Source organism: Condylura cristata, unplaced genomic scaffold, assembly GCF_000260355.1.
Source record: "Condylura cristata isolate star-nosed mole 26May11 unplaced genomic scaffold, ConCri1.0 scaffold00015, whole genome shotgun sequence".
Lineage (NCBI taxonomy): Eukaryota > Metazoa > Chordata > Mammalia > Eulipotyphla > Talpidae > Condylura > Condylura cristata.
The window spans coordinates 46,703,646-46,726,904 of NW_004567116.1; the positions used below are offsets into that span (position 1 = coordinate 46,703,646).

The 23,259-nt window shown below is 36.6% G+C and overlaps 1 protein-coding gene across 8 annotated transcripts in view; it reads right to left on the reverse strand.

Moving 5' to 3' along the window:
* DLG2 (discs, large homolog 2 (Drosophila)) overlaps positions 1–23,259 on the reverse strand; it is a 1,159,995-nt gene that overhangs the window by 415,640 nt on the left and 721,096 nt on the right. For 7 of the 8 annotated variants that reach the window (XM_012725352.1, XM_012725350.1, XM_012725354.1 and 4 more), the window contains one exon: positions 9,823–9,978. The exons of the other annotated variant lie outside the window; for it this stretch is intronic. In XM_012725352.1, the coding sequence (XP_012580806.1) occupies positions 9,823–9,978 (156 nt within the window). The remainder of the gene's footprint in view (positions 1–9,822; positions 9,979–23,259) is intronic. 8 annotated transcript variants of the gene reach the window in all.

The window sequence follows — 23,259 nt, forward strand, 5'->3', positions numbered from 1 at the left end:
AAAAAATGGACTAAATTGTTTCTAGTCTGTCTTCCCTCTCTGAACTTATATTAGACTATATTTTTTAACCTCTAAGGCTGACAGAATGATATACTAAGATATATGCCAGAGGCATACAAATGAAAGGATATTAAAATGAACTTAAGAGAGATGGAAATAATATAGAGAAGATTCTCATTTCTTATTCTCATCCCCATCTTCAGAATGGACCATTCATTTCTGTTAAGTTGTTCATAAGAACACCTGACTGAGGGGACCGCTTTAGGCTTAAATCCAGGTTGGGTTCTGTTTATTATGTCACATCTGGGCCCTGCATATTCTGTTCTTCATCCAGAAGAAAGGGATAAAGACTCTGACTGGGTTATCTGTGAACCAGTTTAAGTTCATACTTTTCAAGCAAGCCATAACACTCCTCTCTTTACCCATTAATATATTTATTTCCCTCTGGAATAATCTTGGTTTTAATATTCAGTCTGAAACATGCATTCCTACTTACTTTACAAACCTTGTTCAAAGGATTCTTTGACTTCATATGAACTTATTCTCTACAGAACTGAAATAAAGGGCTGAAATGGAAGATTTATTCTCTAGTCTGAAAGGTAAATTTTGATCCCATAATCAAAATTCTACTTTCTAAAATATGTACATATCCATGTAGATATGAGGAGACTTTTACAGTGTTCTTGCTATACTGTTAATTCCAACATTCAATCTCTTATTTATAGCTAACTAGAATCACCATCAAATAGTGATTGTGAATGGCCTTTCATAAAACTTTAATAAAAAAAAAATCATTATCTCAATCTGATGGATCTATTTCAGGGTTCATAATATATCATTTAGCACACACAAATATAATGACAATTAACTTTAAAGAGACACTGAATATGTATCAGATATTGTTCTTAGCACTTTTTATATAACCTTATTAAATCCTTATAGCAATCACATAAAATGTAAACTACAATTAAAGTTACCATACAGAGAAGGAGACAGAGTTCAGAGAAGTTGTCATTTTTACACAAGTTTAGAGTTTACACATCAAGAGGTGTTGGGGACAAGATTTATACCCCAACAACATGATTTTAGATTCTAGGTTCTTTCTGATTCTAGATTCTTAGCCACATAGTAATATTTATTATCTATCAAAATTTTACTATAAATAGACTGTTTTTCTCAAGAGAAATTCAATACTTGAGAAGGATGGTTAAAATAAATATTCAACAGATATATTCTGAGCACATTTAAAAGCAAGGTCTACTGCAGCCTGCTTAGTTTCAAATTCTAACTGTGTGACCTGAACAGGTCACTTACTCTCATCCTCAGTTTCTTCACTTGTGAAATGGGTGTAAAAAAACACATATCTTCCTGGGTTACTGTGGGAATTAATGAGTTAATTTGTATAAAGCTCAGCCTGGAAGATATTAAGATTTTTTAAAAGAAAGTGATAATGTTTGTTTTTCCTACTAAACTGGAATAGTCATATATTCCCTGGGTTATTGTAAGGACAAAATATGTTACTACATACAAAAGTTTGGACTGATGAATTGAATAAACAAACATATTATATATGCACAATGGAATATTACAAAGCTATAAATAATGAAACCTCGCAACAACATGGATAAACTCAAGTATATTATGCTAAGTGAAATGAGTCAGAGAAAGACATTGTATGATTTCATTAATACATAGTAGATAAAGAAACAACAGTAATTAGGAAACAAAATAAAAACAAACTTTCAGACTATATAAAGACAAAATATTAGTTATTAGAAGCCAAGTGGGAAGGTGGCAGTATAAGGTAAAAGGGGCAAATTGTGAGTTGATAAAGAGAAATAAGAATTCTTTTGGTGAATACAATGTAGCATATAAAGATGTTAATTTATAAAGCTGCCCACATAAAATCAGTTATTACATGTTAGTTCTTTGAATTAATATCCATGTTTGTAATGGTATAACATTACTATCTTGATTTTTTTCTGGATTCTTATAATGACCCCATAATGATTTTATACTGTGTTTCCTTACAACTACTTAGACTCCAAAGAATTTTATGAAATTGTGCTTTCTTCAGTTGAGTATTACTAACCAGTAGGAGAATGACTATTAAATACAAAGATTATTCACAAAACATAAGACAGATAATCCTAAAACTAAAGGAAGATATTAACAACCTCTTAGATAAGCACTATGACTTAAAAAGTCAATTAAATATAAATTATTTTATCATCATTTGAATATCACAGAACAGGGATGTTGGCTAAAGATTGGCTTGAGTTCAATTCCCAGTTCTTCCAAGATTTCTACTCACAATTTCTATGCCTGAATTGTATAGAATAAGGGACACTTTTCAATGGGTGAGTTCCTTATCTTCCTTCTTCCTTTAGAATAATCAATGTAATTGGCATTGCTTTTCATTTTTTAAATCAAGCTTATTAATTTACCTATATATTTACATTGTTCTTCATTATAAAACCATGTTTACTTCCTACCTCCCCCAATTCACCCATGCATCACTATAGCCCCCACATTCCTCCCTCCCTCCTTCTGATCCCTGTCCCTCCTTCTCCTCTGTAGGATAGTTCTGGTTTATTATAGTCTGCTTTTGTTTTGCTTTGTTGTGTTTTGTATTTTGTAACACCATTACCCTCCCCCACTCATGCTTTATTTGGTTCTCTTATGTCCAATTTTTTTTTTTAAGATTTATTTTATTTGTGCATACACAACTGGGGTACAGGACAGAGCTGCAGGGACAGTGAGAGGATTTACCAGAGGCAGAGTGGGAAGAAGAACAGGTCAACTGAGAAGTACATTGCTGAGGGGAGCAGTGGGCAGGTCAGGAGAGGTCTGTTGTGCCATGTGGCTCACCTCCAGGCCTGGGGATCGAACTCATGCTGAAGTGGCTTTAGCTTCTTAATGCTGTGCTTTAACCTGTTGTGCCACCAGGGAGGGCTCATTTTTAAATAAACTCTTGAATATTAAATGAAAGAACATTTGTATATGGAAACATTTTTTTCATTTTATATATATGTATATATAAAGATAAAATGACATTTTAAGTGTCTAAATAAATATGAATTAACTTCAAAGCAAGAGGTATATGTTCAGTGTGAATCCTTGCATATTCTACATTATAGAGAAAAGAGACAAAATCGAATACAGCAAGAGCAATACAGCAAGAGCAGCCTTGTGACTTTGTAGGAATAAACTAACTTTTCCTTATTTTCCTTAATTCAAATCAGGTGTAGTGATCACCTCCTTCAAAAGGTCAGTGGAATCCTTTGAAGAAGCTGCTGCCATGTAAACTCGGAAGGGGCTGTGTATTATGATGCCCAGAAGGTTTTTTTTTCCTGGTTTTAATTAAAAATTAAATTAAGAATTCTTTAAGATTATATCAGTCTTTTAAGGACATAAGAAAGTCAATGACTTGTTAAACATCTTTCTCTTTTTGATGGTGTCATTTTCTGGATTTAATCATCCAAAAAAGGCTGAAACTGCCTTTCAGGGCCCAACATGTCATGGCAGAGTGGAGGTGAGATGCAGGGCCTGTGTGAGTAGCTCTGGGTGCACAGGGGTTACTGCCTGGTAGGAGTAGGGATGGGGTGTTGGAATGCCCTGGCTAACATCCTGGCCCTTCCATTTGCTAGACCAAACCAAACTTTGAGAAGTTAAGATTTTTAGTAACAATAAGGTAGGTACAAAATGTGTCTGGCTACTAATACATGCTCCATAGGGTAGTTGTCATTTTGTTTACATTTCTATAAAGATTAAAAAAACAAAAAACAAAAAACAGAGAAGTGTGACCTCACACAACTACCCTATAAATGTAATAATAAAAGGGAAAATAAATGTTTTTGCTTATAGTGACAAAAAGAATTGCTGCTAAGAATGGCAGAAGAAATTCACATCAGCCACTTGCTTACGGTCTCGGAGGATATGCCTCTGCTGTTAAATATGTTCCACCTGATTTGTGATATCAATAAAAATGAATAGACATGAGCTGAAGGCTTTCTAATAGAATAAGTAGGGCCCTTCCTGGAAACGTATAGCCAAGGAAGACCTTACACCTAAATAGTCTGGAGAAAACCCCTAATTCCTATAAGACAACTATCTCAAAGAGACCTTCTAATGTGCTTTGCCTCACTAGTTTTTATTTTTTTACTTGAGTTTCCCTTTACAGTTTTATGTTTAAATATTTATGTATTCTATGGGTATGAATGTTCTAAAAGGAGGTAATGTCCAGTGAGTACCCCATGTCATAAAATGCTTCCCCTTGAATCAGTCATTAAGTAATATTCATTCTATTTGTTAACTAATTCTGATTCCATCTGTATTACTATTTATTCAACTTTGGTTAACAGGGTTTCAGTGGTAGTTGGTTTGAAAACGAATCTTCCTAACTTTAAGCTCGTTCCATTCAGCTTTTTAAAAACACAAATTTGAGGACCTCCTTAGTGGTGCAACAGGTTAGGATGCAGCACTGCAAACTAGCTGCAGCTGCTTCAGTGTGAGTTTGATCCCCAGTCCAAGAGGTGACCCACATGGCACAGCAGATCTCTCCTGTCTCGCCTGCTGCTCCCCTCAGCAGTGTACTTTGTCGATCTGCATGTTCTGTTCCCACTCTTTCTCTGGTGAATCCTCTCATTACCCCTGTACCTCAAGCTTGTACCCAAGTTCAGAATGCATAAAGAAATAAATCTTTAAAAAAATACTTGTATAAATATGAACCATTTGTGTTTGCTGAATTTTACTACTCTTTAATAGCCCCTTGTTGTTTATAGAAAAGTCCACAATTCTAAGCTTGCTAAGTAGAACCGTCTCTGATCTGCAGTTGCCTGCATTTTCAACTTTCACACTCAGCCAATAATGCTTAGCCACACAGAACTCCTGAGAGTCTAGAGTAAATAGAGTAAATAAATCTTCTAGTGCTTCATGAAGATTAACTCTGTACTATTCTTCTTCATCTAACTGAGGAGCTCAGTGTGTTTCTGAAAACTTAGAGGCAGAGTTCGATGATTCCTCCTTTGCTTATTTTAAGAGTCTCTCATGTACTTCTAATATAGCACTAGTATGTCTAGAAGCTCTACTTGATTTTGGATGTAAAGTTTCTGAGACGATGATGGTATTAACATATTTTAAAAAAAACATTATTTTGCAAAAACAAAAAACTTGAGACACCACTATAATTATGGCATATGGCTGAGGTCTTGTGAATAAAAATCTTGCTCTGTTTCCCCAAACTAAGAATGACTTGAGGCTGCCAACTTTATTTCTACAAAGGGAATGAGTTGTTGACATAGATTATTAAGGACCTTGCAAAGAATAGTGAGAAGCTGGATTAACAGATGAACCTGTGAGAAGGTAATTAAGGTTCTCTTAAATAATGCTTCTTATAAAGGCCTAGGAATTGGTGAAACAAGGTTGCTTCCATAATATGTTTTATACTGGTCTTATCTTAGTTATTTCTACACGCGAGAAAGTGAGGGCCTTCAGCAGATATAAGTCACAAGGACAGTATAGAATTTTTCATCTGCCTATCTTGAAACTGCTTAAGAGAAGGTCATATCTTACTCACCTGATTCCCTAGCACATAAGATAATGCCTTGTATCTAGCATAAGTCCACTGATTCATACTCTTAATTGAGTAAAGATGTATGATTACTATGCAATGCCATTTGGTAAATTTCCTATGCAAAATCTGCTAGCATATTTTAATTAGGCTCCATCTCTTATAGCTCAAGTTTCGTTATCAACTACAAAATAATAATGAGGGCCATCCATATAATAGGATAAATGAAAAAACATCACACATGCTGAGAAAACAGACCAAAATATTATTCCCCTTGTTCTTGGAATATAAAATACTTAATAACTCTTATTCTTGCAAAATAGAAAAATAATCACAGCATCAAAAACTACCTTTTCTCCTTTTTAAGAAACCAACCTACTAAATAAGCAGAGGTCCCGTAGCAATTCCAACTTTTTTTTAATAGAGTTCCACATTTCAGTTTGATTATAGATTCAGCTCATTTCTACCTTTTGCAAAACTTGAAAAGTCAATTACTCTAAATCTAATCTATAGCCTTCGGTGTTGGCATGTTGCCAAGTAATTTAGATTTCTTTCCTAAGTAAATTTTACAGTCTGTTTTCTTTTAGATGATGTTATAGAAGTAAACTGTGTATAAAATAAATTTATCTCCAGATGTTTGTTACCAGTTCAAAAGATGAAAAATTGGATATTCTCATTAAAAGGCAAAGAACAGATGAGTGAGTGTCCTCACTTCTGCGGACTGGTCTCCATTCATCTGAATAGTGCTTAGGAATTAAGCTGGTATATGCGTAAATGCGGTTTCACAGCGCTGCTAGATATTTTAAACTGAGACACCAACTGACATATTAATATGTGACTGCTTTTGGAATAGTCAGTGGGGAATTCTAAAATGCCTTGAAAAATATACTTTACCACAGGCTGCAAGTTAAAAGTTAGCAATTTTTCTTCAAGTTCTTTTCTTTGCTTTTTAAATTTATACCTTCCTCAAAGGTTGTTCTAGCATAGTTATTTTTGCCTTTTGTGAATTCTTGATGAATACTGAACAATTGACAGATATATACCTATATCCTTTTAAAGGCAAAAGATCCCAAAATATATCTCATGTTTTATTATTAAGTAGAAGACATGAACCATGAAGACAAAGAATTAGATTCCTCATCATTACTAGGTTTACAAAAGGGTTTGTTTATCTGATTCTAAATTCTCATTTACCTCTGAGATTTTATGAGTTATTCAGGGTCACAGTGGAAAAAGCAAGGGGTATGGCATAAGTTGAGCTTTCAGCATGAAGTTTCAGACTCACAGTTTGAAAATTACATAAATGTACAATTATAAAGTGTTTTGAACTTTATGGAGAGGGAGTTTAGGACAGGGGAGAGGAAGGAAAGAAAGGGAAAGTAGGAAATAAGAGGAAAGGAGGGGAGGAGAGAGAAAGTTAATTAAGGCAGTGCAGGGAAGGGGAGGGAAGTGAAGGGAAGGCAAGGAGAAGAATCCCTTTCACTTGGAAAGAACTTCTGAGGGACTACAACTTAAGTTATGATCTAAGATGACCAGAAGTTAACCAGGCAAAGTATAAGAAGTACTTATCATTTTGAGGGGAAAAAAAGGCACATGTGAACAGCTTGAGGCATGAAGAGATTTAGTTCACACTGTGAATAAAAGGAAAGCCAATATGAATATTGTAGTCAGCAAAAGAAAAGTAAAATGAAACTTTTAAGAGGCAGGCATAGGCTAGTTCATGCAGAGTGAATGCTATGTTAATGACTTTGCATTTTATAGCTAATGCAAAAATAAAAATAATCAGATCTGTATGATTAACAGATCACTTTGGCTGCAGTGAGAATAAGCCATAAGGTAATAGTGAGATCTAATAAAAGCTACTGTTTGTGGGAGATGATGAAGACCCAGAGTAAAGTGATGGGAACAGAAGTAGAAGAGAATGAACAGATTTGGGATACATTTTCAAGGGAAAATCAGTAAGACTGAAGAACTAAATGATGGCTGAAAGGGAGAACAAAGTGTTAATTCTCAAAATTCTGGTTTGTGGAGTGGGATAGATGCATTGTTTTTCACCAACATGGGGAAATATGGAAGGGGAGCAGTAGAGTGACATCAAGAATTTCAGTATCAGTGTGCTCTTGAAGATGCCACAAAGTGTGTGTTTGTGTATGTGCTTTTCTTCTAGAAATGAATGATAAAATATAGAGAAATGATAGAAGGTGATGAGGGGCATGTGAACAGATTTAGAATAAAAAGAAAATTGAACTCCCCCCCAAAAAATGGATGGAGGAAGGGGGCTGGGTACTACTGCATATGGGGAAGGCTGAGGGGATGCAATTTGAAGTCATACTCAAAACTATATCATACTTCTTAATTTAGGAAAACTGAACAAGAAAGCCTGTGAATTTGTAATACAGATTTCAGGAAGCACACTGAAGAGCCCTTAAAGGTTGAGTCCACACAAAAGGTAGACTGCTATCTACTCACTGGGAAGTTTTTAGCAGGGGATACATGAACAACCCCAGTGGGGTACAAGGAATATAGTTTATATGTTCATTAACAAAAAGCAGTGTTAAAAAGTGATTGACACTTAGAGGAAGAAAGATGAAAATGTAGAATAGAAAAAATAATTGGAAGAGAATTGGGAAGTTTTTCCAGCAAGCAAAGGTCATGCCTGGATTGATGCAGGTGCTAATGGTCACTTGGGTTTGAATCCCAGCCTGGCCACTTATTACTAGGTGATCTTGGCACAACAGGCGACTTCTCCATATCAGTTTCCTTACTTGTGACAATAACAGTGACTTTGAAAGGTGATCTTCAGGGTTAAAAGAAATAGCTCATAAAAAACACAAAATTCCTGGCACAGAAGAAGAGTTCAAAATGACTGTGGTCTTTAGTCTTTTTGTAGCTAACTATATAAACAGGATTACTAGAAAGTCATTATTGTAGGTGTATGTGCTCCCTTTCCCAAGGAGGTGGTAACTACTATTTTAGCTTCAATGTATATACTTTACTGAATTAAGATAAAGGACTTGTTAAAAATTCAGGAGGTTTAATTAATATTTATAGTGCACTCTAAAATGTTATTAGACTTCAACTGCTGCAAATTAGTAAAAATGCCCCAGCTAATTACACAACCAACATATATATTTCTCATTTATTTCTAGAAATCTTAGACTTAAAAATTTGTTCTTTAACTCCCCAAAGAAGAAAGTACTTGACTTTTAAACTTTCTCTTTGAAAATATAAAAACAAAAACATGTTTTGAGGATAGACTTTTGGTATTTTTACTTTGAATCACCCTCGAACACTATTTTTTCAGTTCTGTCACTATTATGAGGATTGTCTATTTCAGCACCCCAATATGTATATAGGGACATGGCAATTGAGATCTCTTGATTTAAACTAGATTGGAACTACTTGATAATACACAGACTTCTTTTCATACTCTGACTCTGGCTACTAGGTAAAGATAGAGTTTTATTATTTATGATGTGTATGCTTTGGAATATTGATGCAGAATTACATAGTGCCTTTACATTAGACTGGGACCAATTTATTTATAGAGTATTGCCAAAAGACTGAAAACATCTAAGGTCAAATTGGTCTCCACAAGGTAATTCACTCAATATCATGTTGAGTGAATTACCTTAACTTCACTGAACCTGTTTTCTTATATATAGTAATAGTATAGTATAGTATAGTTATATATAATATAATATAATATAACATAACATAATATAATGAGAAGAGAACATATATGGAAACACCTAGCAAGAAAACACAGCAAAATACTATTTTTGCTGCTAGATAGGACTACCTAATTCTATAGTTCTCAGTGAATTGTTTAATATTTTCAAGGAGTCATTAAAGTGATATCAATTCCACATTTAATTAAAAATGTTAAGTGGTGACAGTTCTTTCTTTCTTTTTGGCTTTGTTATGCCTGGAGCATAGTACATGTTCACTCAATATTATTTTAAAATGTACTCAATAAATGTTGTCTTTCATACCTCTGTATGAAGAAACAGTGCTAGTTAAACTTCAAAATTAATTCTTCTAGAAAAAATATGTCTGAAGATTCTGTGGTCATATCAGAAATAAAATGGAAGTATTCTTAATTTCTCCCACTGCACTGATGAAGAACATCTCTCTGTTATGAGGAAGATGCTCAGGACAAGAGAAGTGCGCAGAGGTGGATTCTCCCCATTTACCCTGTGGAAGCACATGCAGTTGGAGAAGATGAGGTGATGAAGCGCATGCAGTACCTGGTCATCTCAGAGTCAGGGAGCAGGCCTAGGTGATAGTGGGGGTAGGGAGCTGAGAGAAGGAAGCTTTTGTCACACTCAACAGGGGAATAGTGCCTGGGAGAAGCAGGCTTATCACACAGTTTGTTCACAGTGCTGTAAACTGGTTCCGGAGGCCTGGTGATACAAGAGGAAAGAAAAAGACGCATGGTTAGCACACCCCAATAGCTGTGCAGCTCTGTGTAGATCAGAGTATAAAGTGAAAAACAATGCCTTGGGCTTCATGAAACCTGTGTTAACAAGAGTCTTTTAAGGAAAAAGGATCTCCTCTTACACGTGAGAATTTGGGCTGACATCTTCCATAAAATATAATTAAAATCCAGATGCTAGATACTCTATATAATCAAAATCAGCCAGTAGATGCCATACCTGTGTGGGTAATCCAGTCTGAAAGGCCAAATGTTGAGGTCTTCTCATGTGGCTCCTCAGTCTTATCTAAAATCTGGCCTTTACAGACACCTTCCCTGACCACTTTATTTTTCATAGTTCTTATTATACTTCATAATAATTTTTCTCAACATGGAATCATCTTTCTGCTTGGATTATTTTGCATAATTGATAATTGACACTGTAATCATACTAGAGTTTTATGAGTCTAGAGCCTCGCATTTATTGTTAGCAATTTATCATTGAGGCTGTCATAATACACAATCCATGAATATTTGTTGAATACATGTATGAAGGAATAAATGAACACAAATTCCATACTTGAAGTGCAATTTCAGTAAAAGTTCTACTAAATTAATCTAGGGTTACTGGGACACCTAAAATAGCTACATTATTGCATTTATTTATGTTTTATAGTTATATGAAAGCAAGTATAATACAATCAGATAATTTTACCTATTACCCATGTTCTAGAATGCCCTTGGTAATTAAAAATAAATCACAAAACTCTATTCCCTACTCTTTTTTTTTTTTTAAAGATTTATTTGTGCATACAGAACTGGGGTACAGGCCAGAGGCTCAGGGGTGGCCAGAGGCTTCACCAGAGACAGAGTGGGGAGCAGAACAGGCAGATCTACAAAGTACACTGCAGACAGGAGCAGCGGGCCGGTCTTGAGAGGTTTGCCACACCATGTGGTCACCTCCGGGGCAGGCGGCAGGTGGGAATCGAAATCATGCGGAAGTGGCTTTAGCTTCTCAATGCTGTGCTTTAACCCGCTGCGCCACCAGGGAGGGCCTATTGCCTACTCTTAACTGGTTTGAAGTTGCTCCGAATATCTTCCCTTTAAAAGAAGGATTCACATATTTAAATTGAAATGAACTTTCTGGCAATCTGGGCCATGGAGCCCCGGAAAGGTAAGTTTGATCTGGAATGCAAGGAGACAGTTAGGACATACAAGCTGCACGTGGGAAAAAGTTAGCACTTTGGCTCAAGGAGGGGTCAGTCCCCCACATGACCCCCACTGTGAACCATGTGCTCAGTCCCTTTTCTGGAACTGAGTGAGGAAAAGATAACCAAAAGGGGAAGAGGGCAAGAAAAGCCTTAAAAAGAAACTTTAATTAACTTATAATGTTACTGCCAGGTAGCCATGCTTAGTCTGGAGAAGTGGATTCCATTAATGCTAAGGTCACCACTACCACTGCTACAAAAAAGGGATGCCTTGATCTATTAACACAGAAAAGGTCAAGTAGAAGGCAAGAAGAATCTATGGGTCTATTTTTTTCCTCTCTTAGTGCTACAGAGAGGCACTTTACCATAATAAGCCTGGCTTGTTCTATTCCAATGGCTAATATGTACCATTTACAAGAATTTACTTTTCTGAAATGAGGCCAGGTTTTTTTGCTTTTTTCTTTTTCTTTAAGGAAGCTCCATATATTTCTTTAGTAAGTTTGTACATTCCTATCAATTAAACAGAAATGCAATCAGAGAGTTAAATACAAACTCCTAAAAAAGGCAACTGTTCTATAAGTGACACGCTGTATAAACTGATATACAGGAAAGAGAGTTTCATTGAAATACATCTCTTAAAAGAGAGTGGATATTGTTTTGACTTTGTAGGATTTTTTTTTTTTTTTTGCTTCTCAGATATATTAAACTTTATAAAGATGAAGGCATATTTCCCATGGTCTTGGCAGAAAGACTCATGACACTGATCATATAAAGTCACCTTAGGAGAGCACAGTGCTTTTGCATCTAAAATGTGGTTTCCTCACAAAAGTCAAAGTTGGAAAGGATTTTGTATTAGTGGGCTACAAAACTATCGAGTCAGAACTGAGGAGGCATGTATGAGATGCATGGAGATTAGTCTAGATAGATGTCACCAGGGGCTCTGACATGGTGTTTGTGCCTCCTCTACAAGAACAGCCACTGTGCAGGAGGATGGGATGACTCCCAACCATCCTTTTACTGCTTTTTTCCAATCAGTAGAAACCCAATTTTCCATTGGTGCCTTCCTGCAATATTTCATTCCTCAGCCTCCCAAGGAGGCAGATGTGGCCTGATAAAAAAATTCAGCATAAGGTGATTTAAGCTGAAGGATTTGGTGGCACTCCTGCGATGACTGTTTAAAATGTATCTGATTTAGCTGGTGCTTCTGCAATTGCTCTCTCCCATTTCCTCCCTTTGCTAACCTGGGGCCAAATATGAAGGCAAGAGCTTCAATAACCATTTTTAGCCTCAAAGTAACCTGGGGGTTGAAAGCAAGCAATATAAATAGTGGAGGAACATACTAGAGCCTGTGTCACTGATGGCAGGGAGGAAATTTATACAGCTTCTGGTCTCCTTACTGCTGGATTTATTTCATGTAGGATAAAAATAAGCTACCTTGCTTAAACTAGTGCTATTTTTAGAGACACAAGATTGAATATTGACAAACAGACTCTTATAAAATGTAAGAATGATAACCTAACACAAAGAAGTAACTGTAGCAAGGTTCTACCATAAAGTGTGTATACATTTATTTATGCCAGAGGTCTTTTAATACTTTGTATATACACAAAGATATAAACAATGCTGTTTTCTTATTTTATTCTTTACAGCCTGTGACTGTTTAGAGAACTCACTACATCTTCATTAGAAAACACATGTAAGATGATAGCTGACCTAAGCCACAAGAATGGTACGTTAGTGTAAAGAAATTGATGAATTCAAGACTATGAAGCAGTTTCATAATGTTCTTTCAGTAACATTGTAGTTTCTACCATTGGAGGGCTGATATTAATTTTTTAGTCTGATTTTGACAGACCAATAAAATGATGTTATCGAAATGTTATAAAATTTTTCCCAGTCCTTTCTCTCATTATCACTATATTTGAGAAAAATTATCAGGATCAAACTGGCTAATATATAGCTTAAGAGGAAAAAATTAGGTAAATAAAGTTTACTCAAAGAATATGACATAAAAAGAGACCCTATATATTCTTCAGTGTTGAATCCTTACAACTTTTAACTATATCTTTTTGGAATCATTTTATGAACATATTATGCACATATTTAGGAGATCTGGTGGTGGAGCAGGTATGCAGACTCTGGAGTTTAGAAAGTGCTTATTTCTATGTCTATAGTCACTTCCAAAATTGTTTTGTAGAGGACTTATTCCTCAGCTATGTTTAATTATTTATGGTTCCAACTCTTATCATGTAGGTACAGCTACTGATACAGCAGTTTTATTTTACCTATCCTTCAGTCTTCCATTCTTTCCCTATTTATTTACATGTTATTTTGTATTGTCAATGGCTAAAGGTCTGACATAACAAATCCAGTTTCAGGTTTTGATTGTAACAACACTTGACATCAGAAGATGGGTATGTGAAAAAACACCAACACATTAACAGAATGCTTGGTAAGCTTTTCTTGCAATATTAACAATATTATTTTGTAAACAAACACCTAAATTAAAAATATCGGTGTGAATCTCCTTTCAGGTGTCATAAAATGGGGCTCACTTGTGAAAATTTCTGTCTGGCAGTTTCATTGTGACCCTAGGATTCTATCATGTATCATTTACTATTTAGACCACAGTACTGCACACACAATAGTTTGAACATAATAAATAGGAATTAAAAAAAATGTTTCTTGGGACGGGTAGGGTTACTTTTTTTTTTTTAATCATACTCCATTGAGAGAAATGAAACACCTGCCTTTTTAAAAGAAATCATAGTTATTTTGAATCTCCAAATTAATGTTAAAACATTCACACACACTCACCAAAATAGAGTCCTTTAATCCAAGCTTCACCTGAAGTTAATAACTAATTGCAGCTTCAGCTTTTTCCTCAAGTGGAAGTTTAAAATCACTCTAACAAGGGGGTTCTGAGTCTGCACCAGAGAGGTAATCTGTATGAAAAGATCTCCCTGGCTTCTCCTAAAATAAGGTAGCTTTACCTGAAATAATATTTCTTATCTTTCTTGTCCTAATCTTCCTCCTTTCTGAAAATAAAAACACTTCACCATTTTGTATAACTTCTTGCAGTGTCTTTCTTCTTGTTAGATGGACTGTTAACTGATTTCCCCGATTTATTTACTCAAGTCACTTAAGTCTCTAAATCAACTCGGTTAGATTTGTCTTATTTAATACCAGGTTTAATACTTTCAGGGAATCACTAATTGTCACAGGCTATACAGAAGGACAGAAGTCCCACACTATCAGTTAGGAACTGATAACTTTAAGGCTTTATGCACACGTAGTGTGCAAGGTTTTCCCACTCTCAGAAGGTTGGACTTCCGAATGGAGCCTGCCATAGCCAGGGTTCCTGAGAAAGCTGCTCTTGTGGGCACCAGGTTCTTCTAGGACTTCCTGGCCTTGCGTTCCATAAGGCCCAGCACCAAAGTCAGCATTCTATGTATCTCACTGTTACATTATCTGTGATCTCTCCTTCAGACAGTCAAGATGCCAACTGATGTGCTGTCATTAGATCTGGGTGCAGGAACAGATGCCACTATCACTTCACATTAATTCCATAAAGAAGTGCCCAGGGGAAGTGACTTTTGGCAGTGTGAGCCAGTCAGTCAAAATTGAAGGGGCCTGTTTATCCCATTATAACTCTCTAGAGTTCTGAGGTCATAAGGTAATGAATATGGAAATCCATTTCGGAGATATCTACTGACTGTCTCCATTCTGTTGATTCCCCCAGAAAGGGTGAAAGTAGTTAAGAGATATTAGTGTAATCTCTTTATTGAATTTATAAACAAATCTTTTATCTTACTGTCCATTTATGAGGGGCCATGTGTAAATGGCTTTGTAGTCTTCACTGCTGAGCCATCAGCATTTATTTGCATATCTATGAGCTTATAATTGCAGGTTCACATAGCATGTAATTAGCACATCCTGGCCCTTGCTGACCTCTCTTTTCTCTGAACTCCATTAGCATTTGCTATTTGTTCTGCTTCCTTGGCATTTCCAGTAGCTATTCCACAAAGCTGGAGTGTTACACAGAGGTGCTGTCTCTAACCCAATTCCAAGGCAAGTACCTAAGTTCCTTCCCTAACCAAACTGCTTTGACCTGGGTTGGGCCCCTGACGCCATAGGACTGGATAACAGGAGCTTAGTCCATCTGGATTCGCCTATGGAATGTGGATAAAGGGCAGAAAAGGAGCCACCAGCTGGTAACATAGAGGAAGATGTAAACATATAGAAGGGAGCTGTGGCTCTGCCATGTCAGCCAATTAAAGTGCCACAGTGCAGCTCTACCATCATATTTTGTTCTCAAGTACCTAGAAGTTTGTTTCATTGAATATGGAATGGCAGCCTGAGCTCATTCCTCAAGGTGCCTTTCAGGTAGTAGTTATATAATTTCTCTGCTGGTTCCCACGTCAGTTGTACTTATTATAGAATGAAAGTTAACTGCCACCTTCCTACTCTATTTCCTCATTGGGAACATAGGTCATGCTCTTGCTCACAATCAGAAGAGTGAAATACAATAAGCACTTTATTATTATTATTATAGTTTACTTTTACATCATTTTGTGCCTTTTTCCATCTCAGTTGTAATCCCCGTGGACTTCCCATCACCAATTCACCCCTGTGTCATCACCATCGTCCCATGAACTGCCTCCAACAATTTTTGATCCCATTCCCCATTCCACTCCCCATAAAATGTCTCTGGTATATAGTAGTTCATTATTATTATATATCCTTCCTGCCGGCCCCCAGTCCTTTATGCTCCTGTTATAAGTAAAACCATCCTGCATTTTTCTTTTTCTTTCTGGCTCATTTCGCTAAGTATGATCCCTTCTAGCTCCATCCACGTTGCTGCAAAAGGCATGAGTTTATCTTTTTTGATTGTTGAATAATATTCCACTGTGTATATGTGCACATCTTTTTAATCCAGCCACCTACTTTTGGGCATTTGGGTTGATTCCATGTCTTTCCTATGTAAATAATGCAGCAGTAAATATGGGGGTGCAGGTGTCTTTTGAAGCGATGTTTTTGTGTCTTTTGAGTAGAAACCTAGGAGTGGGATTGCCAAGTCATATGAAAGCTCCATTTTTAGCAGTTTGAGAAACCTCCAGTTTTCCATTGTGGTTGTACTAGTTTGCATTCCCACCAGCAGTGCAGGAGAGTTCCTTTTTCTCCACATCCTCGCCAACATTTGCTGTTGCTAGTTGTTTTAAGATAAGGCACTTTTTTAAAAAACAAAACAAAACAAACAAACAAACAAGCAAAACTGTTCCTTTCAATCAGCTCAAATCAGACTGTCATTTAAAGAGAAAAGACACTTGTGCAATCCCATAGTCCCTGAGACCAATACCAGTGCAACCCAGTCTTTAAAATTTAAGATTTTAAAAATGTGCTCATTATGAGTTACTTCACAAATTATTTAATTTTTAAGTTTTGAAATATCATCTTACTAAATTTTTGGTTTTTCTTAAGTTCTGTACCAGATGTTAAATATCTCATTTGCCTCACCCTTGCCCAAGGCCTATACCAGAGACAATAAATGCTTAACTTGATGATGATGAGGAGGATGATGCTATTTATCATCCCATCTGTGTAGCATCTGAAGATAGACAGTCTGAGGAATATGGTGGCTCCCTTCTCTTAGAAGTAACATCAAAAAGACCCTTCACTGCAAATCTCCATTCAAGGGTGCTCTCTGTGTACTCAGAAGATCCCATGAAGAGCCTGCCCTCACTGTCTGTCTGTCACACAGACAGAACTCAGAGAACTCACCTATTCACTGTTCAGAGTCCTTTTCTTCTCTACACTATTAGATCCAAGAGGATCTTGTATGCTTGATTCTATGTAACTTTCCTAAGTGTAAGAAAACATCAATGAAGCAGAGTCATGGAAAAGGACTAGAGTTGTTACAGAAAAAGTGATTAGTACTTCTTCACTCTTTTTGAGCTAACAGTAAAATAAAAGTCTAAAAGTACTGTAAGGGGGCCCTCCTTGGTGGTGCAAAAGGTGAAAGCACAACACTATGAAGCTATTCACAGCCACTGCAACATGAGTATGAGCCCCCGCTAGGGAAGTGACCCACATGGCATGGCAGACCTCTCCTGATCTGCCACTTGCTGCTTCCCCTCAGCAGTGTATTCCACTCATATCTGCTGTTCTGTTTCCCACTCTGTCTCTGGTGAATCCTTTTGTACTTCCCACCTCCCTGCACCTCTGGCCTATACCCCAGTTCTTGTATGCATAAATAAATAAATCTTTAAAGTACTGTGGGAGGTATTAGCTTATATATGTGTATGCCTTTGAAAAACTCTCTGTCATCTATACTGATAAGGACACATCTATAAATTATTAAGATTCACTACCTCTCATCTTGCTATGGGTTTCCTTGTCTGCCCTAAATAGAGAAGGGAGTGAATGGCCTTGTTCCTGAATTAATGGGACATTGATCAAAACTACATCAAGTCTCAGCTTGGATGCAGAAGACTAGATGCCTAGTTATCTTGTATATTATGTGACATATATTGGAGAAAAGTTTCCTTTTTTGACTTTTAAGGGTTATCTCAGGCTTCTCTTCACAAATAATACACCGCTTGGTGGTGGTGGTGGAGGGGGAGATTTGAAACAAAGAGGTTTGAATTCCAGACCTGGGCTAATAAGTCTTAAGGGAAAAATTTTGGAAAAGCTCAATATAATTAGTGGAGTTAAAGAGAATTCAGGACCAGACTGTGAGCAACAGGTGAAAGTGAAATTCTAATGACAAAGATTAAGGCAGAGTTGACTTTTAGTAAAGACCTTTAAACTGAAAAGTGTTAGCCATTTGGTGAACATGCTAGCAGGAAGTTAAAATATGAAATGGCTTGGTATAGATTGATATAGACAGTCGCCACTGATAAGTCACTTTTTAAAATCATTTATAGAGCACATTCATCTCTCTAATCCTGAGCACCATCAGACTGGGCCCTCAGAGGCTTCCCTGTGGTCCTAAAGTAGAAATCAATTTTTACCACACTCACTAAGTTTACCCTACACTCAATCTTCTCAGTTTGATGCTATTAAAAAGCCTTCTGTATGTGAGCAAAGTTGTAAACTGAAGTTTGTTTTTTCCAAATTCTACCTGTGTGAACTTTTCTTGTTTCTTAACTTCTCTGTGAACTTTTCTTGTTTCTTAACTTCTCTGAGCCTTTCTGTACAAAGTGAGGATATGATATCTACCTGAGGTGGCTGTGAGAACTAGGAAGAATGTACATAAAGCACCCAGCTCAGTGCCAGTTTGCCAAACGGCACCCAATATTGTGCTTATCCCTCTCAAATATTGAGGCTCACAGCTCACAGAGATGCATGGCTTCAGATAATGTTGCTCTCCAACCAGGCAGTTCACAAAATTAGCACTGCAATGTAATGTGTTTTCTACAAGAGAGCGGAACAAAGGAAGTAACTTAGCAACCAGTGATTTTGATGCCAAAGAAGGCAGGCCTAATTGTGCTTTTTGAACATTCACTTTTGTTACTCAATTTGAAGACTGATCCTCAATCTTAGCCCTGGACGTACTTTCTCTGAACTTCTCAATGACTTTTATCACCTCTGACAAAATGTCATTTCCAGCTCTGACCGCTAATTTGTGTTTGCACCTTTTCAGTGACTTTGCTATCTTGTTTGCTCCAGCTGTGGTGTCCTATCACATTATGAGTAATTTGTTACTCATAACAGTCTGTGTGCCATAATCTATAAATATGTACTTTTTAAAAATAGAAATGGGATCAATTCATCATTTTCTCTCTATGAACACCACTCTTGGTTCTATTGTGTTGTGCTTGTTTATTAGAGAGAGAAGAGGCAAAATAAGAGCATCACCATTTAAAGTCACTTTGAAATTTTTGAATTACTAAGGCACTGTATTTCCTCCAAAGAATGTTTGGAATTCAAAGAAACTGGGCCCACTAATGATAGATGGTTATAAATTGTTTATGGAGTGTTATACTGAAATAAGTCAAATGTCAATGACCTTGACTATGGAAAATTAAAAACAGGTATGTTTCCAGGGAGAAAAGAGACCACTACATCTAGGTATTTTTGTGGGATTCTGAGTGAAACAATATATAAATTCAGCATCCCAAAGCATTTCAGTAACAAGGCAACAAGCCAGAATCTGGGGTCAGTTATTATCTAATCCCAGTTGGATATCCAAGGTCAGTATTTATGACCAGATCAAGGCCTGTGGATTTCAATTATCTAATGAAGAGTCACATGTCCTATGATAGTGTTTAACTGTTATAAATCTACTTTTAAGGGCTTTTTTGTTTTTAACTGATGAAATATAATGAAACAAAGAAAGCAGGTTAATAGTAACAGCATCATGATGGAAAAGAAATTTAACCTAAAATAAAGGGAAAACCACATAAAATTGAGAGATTTAACCGTATAAGTATTTAAAGCCATTGAAAAACAAACATTTTCACAAGAAATGTGAAAACATCAGACATATATGTCAACATTTTAAAGATTCTCTTATAATTCAATTTAAAAAAAACTATAAACTTTCAATAGAAAATAGATAAATGCTGTTTGCATTCAATCACAAATAAAAATGGAAATATAAATGACAAACACAATATTAAGTCTAACCTCACTGGAAATAAAAATAATGTAAATTAAATAATCTAACACATTTGCCAGTTTAATAGTACTAAAGGACTTATAGCCAATAAATAACAATCTAGTTGTGGTGTAGTGAGATCCTTTTATTGTTGGTGCTATGAAGTTCAAACCTTCCCCTAACAACACTTCAAGAGAGCAATTTGACAGTACACTTGAGGAATTTTAGAAGTAATTTTGCTCTGTGATAGAAGAACACTTATATTGCTAGCATGTCACCCTAAGAAGAAAATTTAAAATGTGGACAAAGTTTCCATAGAAAGAGAGTCCTTGCCTTCTGTAAAAACAGTAAAAGACAACAAAGCAGAAGACAACAATCAAAATGTCCAACAAAGAGGCAAAGGTCTAGAAGATAAGTGGTATATATTCACAGGATGGTTTATTATTTAGTCAATAATTAACATTTGTCAAAAAATTTAATTACTCTATAGGAATTATTTATTTTATGTTAAATGAACAGGAGCACAAAACTATATATCAATCTGTGGGGACAGTGAGAGGCAAAAGCATTAATCCTCTTTCCACTTGGGAAAGACCCGTGAGATATGAAAGAAAACAAGGCAGCAGGGTCCTAGTGGGACACGGGTGGCGGGAGGGGGCACTTCCCAGCAAGAGGCAATAAACAGCCACAGACAGGTTGAAAATTTCACCCATTCAGAGAGCTTGTTCAAGGCTTTAGTAGGAGACACACGAAAATTCCGAAAAGCCTGGAGGACAATTTTAATGTCCAGAGATGATGGGAAGCTATAGAGGTTATATGTTCTTGCCAATAATAAAGGAGTGCAATAATTCTGACTGTTCATTTGTATAAATACATTTGTCATTCATTTCATAAATATTAACCCAAGTCTAACTCTGTGCTAAGCCCAGAGAAAGGAACTAGATATAGTAGAGTTAAAGATAAAAAAAAAAAAAGTTTCCTCTGCTCACTGAGCATGCATTTTGTTTGCAAGAAAACTGGATTGCAAGGAGATGTAACTGCAGTGAGTTCAGGTAACAGGATATACATACAAGGGAACTCAGAAAAAGTCAAACACTCAGAGATCAGCAATGAACTGGATTGTAAATCTAGGGCTTTTCCATCCTCACAGCTCATTCCTTAACTCTCTACCCACTACTTTGTTCAACCACTAATTAAAAATGAAATATATCCACCTCACAGTGTCTGCTTGCTCTTAGCTTTTGCTTCCTAATTACATCAGTTTGCACATGACTCATGAGGGTCCTGCCTTTCCTTTATTTAACTATTTCTTACACCTTGTACTGACAATCATTTCATTGGGCCTTCTTTCAGTTGAAAATTCCCATGAAAGAATCGATACCTCTAGTTCGATTTTTTTTGTCTTAATTTTTGTTTTTAAAGATTTATTTATTTGTGCATACAGAACTGAGGTACACGCCAGAGGCTCAAGGGCGGCGAAAGGCTTCACCAGAGACAGAGTGGGGAGCAGAACAGGCAGATCGACGAAGTACACTGCTAAGGGGAGCAGCAGGTGGGTCAGGAGAGGTCTGCCACGCCATGTGGTCACCTCCGGGGCAGGTGGGAATTGAACTCATGCGTAAGTGGCTTTAGCTTCTTATTCTTAGCGCAGTGCTTTAACGCGCTGCACCACCAGGGAGGGCCTCTAGTTTGATTTTTTTTTTAAAGATTTATTTATTTATGCTCACATAACTGGAGTACAAGGCAGAGGTGTGGTGGGTGAGAGGATTCACCAGAGACAAAGTGGGGAGCAGAACAGGCAGATTAACAAAATACACTGCTGAGGGTAGCAATGGGTGGTCAGGAGAGGCCTGCCTTGCCATATGGGCCAGCTTCCTGGCTAGGGATCAAACTCGTTCCTCAGTGGCTTCAGAGAGCTTCATAACGTTGTGTTTTAACCCACTGCACCACCAGGGAGAGCCCATAAAAGTGAGCCATACAACTGGCCACTTGGTAGGCTGTGCACTGACACCCTCTGGGCAAAATCTGCACTCTCTCCAATCTGGTCTGGTGGGGGAATAACTGTTGGATTCTCTGGAGTCTGCACTTCCAGCAGACTGTACACAGGGCACAACTTTGAGGCAAGCTGGACATTCCACAGGTGTTCTTAGGTTTGGCCAATTAGGTAGTCTAGTTGCATCTTAATATTTTGGGAATATTAAGAAATATTCCCAATACACAAAGAAGGTATAGAGAAAGGAAAGAATGCCATTATTTTTGAGAGAGAGAGAGAGAGAAAAAAAAAAAAGGAAACAACAAAAGAGTCTTAAAGTAAAGCATAGGGAACATCACAAAGACCCAGCCCCAAAAGAAGATCTATTATTTAACATATTCTCAGGGTTTCTGCTTTTTAAAAAACATGCTATTAAAGCATCATATTATAGAACAAAAACTCTATTTCTAAAATAATCATTTTCTTTCCTCACAGGTTCCAAAATTATTTATATCTATCACACTTAAAGGTTTCTAGAGCTGATAAGATCTGTGTTTTAAAGTTCAGACCTGCATAAAATTTTCTGAATATGTTTAGCCAAATCATATCCTCTAAAATAGAATGCAAAATGTTAATTCAGCTATACGCTCCTGTATGCCAATTTTATATTACTATTTCAGACTTAAAAGACATGAATAACCCTTATACCTTTCACTGAGTGAGAACTCAGGTTGAGTATAACAGCAGCTCCCTAAAAGGAAAAATAATGTACAGATACAATTCTCTATCACTAGAAAGAATGAGGTGGATTAACCAAATCTTTGCTGTCCCTTTTTGATGGTGCATATCTTCTACTTCATGCAGCTGTTACCATTTACTTTCTTTCTGCCTGTTATCACAGCAGGTTATGAAGATTGCCTGGTGGTCATCGGGAAGGATAAGAATATGATATTGGTTGAATTGCCATGCTCTCCTTTGAAAGGGGTTGCTCACTAGGATCTCAGACCAAGCCACAGACTGAGGTCACAAATTCCACTAAATTTATGGTTCACATCCTAGGAATATTTACACGTATTAATCCTCTCCCAACCCTACAAGTTAGGCAGTTCCTTTGAATAAGGAATTACTTTCTTGGTCTCACTCCTACTTTCTTCATGAAGTCTTCTGAAGTGCAACTGATTGCAGATTTTTCCCTTCTAAACTGCCGTGTGGTATATCTTCATGATTTCCAGGAGGATTTGCACTCTGGTGCATTTTAAGTAATAAGAACAGTAATAGCAGTTGCAATAACTATGACTACTATTTACAGGTCTTTTAGGAACTTAGTATGAGGCAGGCTATGTTTACATACGCTTTACATATATCATATGTTATATCATGTAACCCACCCATGCATCCTAAGCTGTATATCTGTCTCTTATTTCTTCTTTGTCTAGCATCTATTTTTCTTCAAGGATCTAATTATTTTCGTGGTTATCTGGCAAGTAT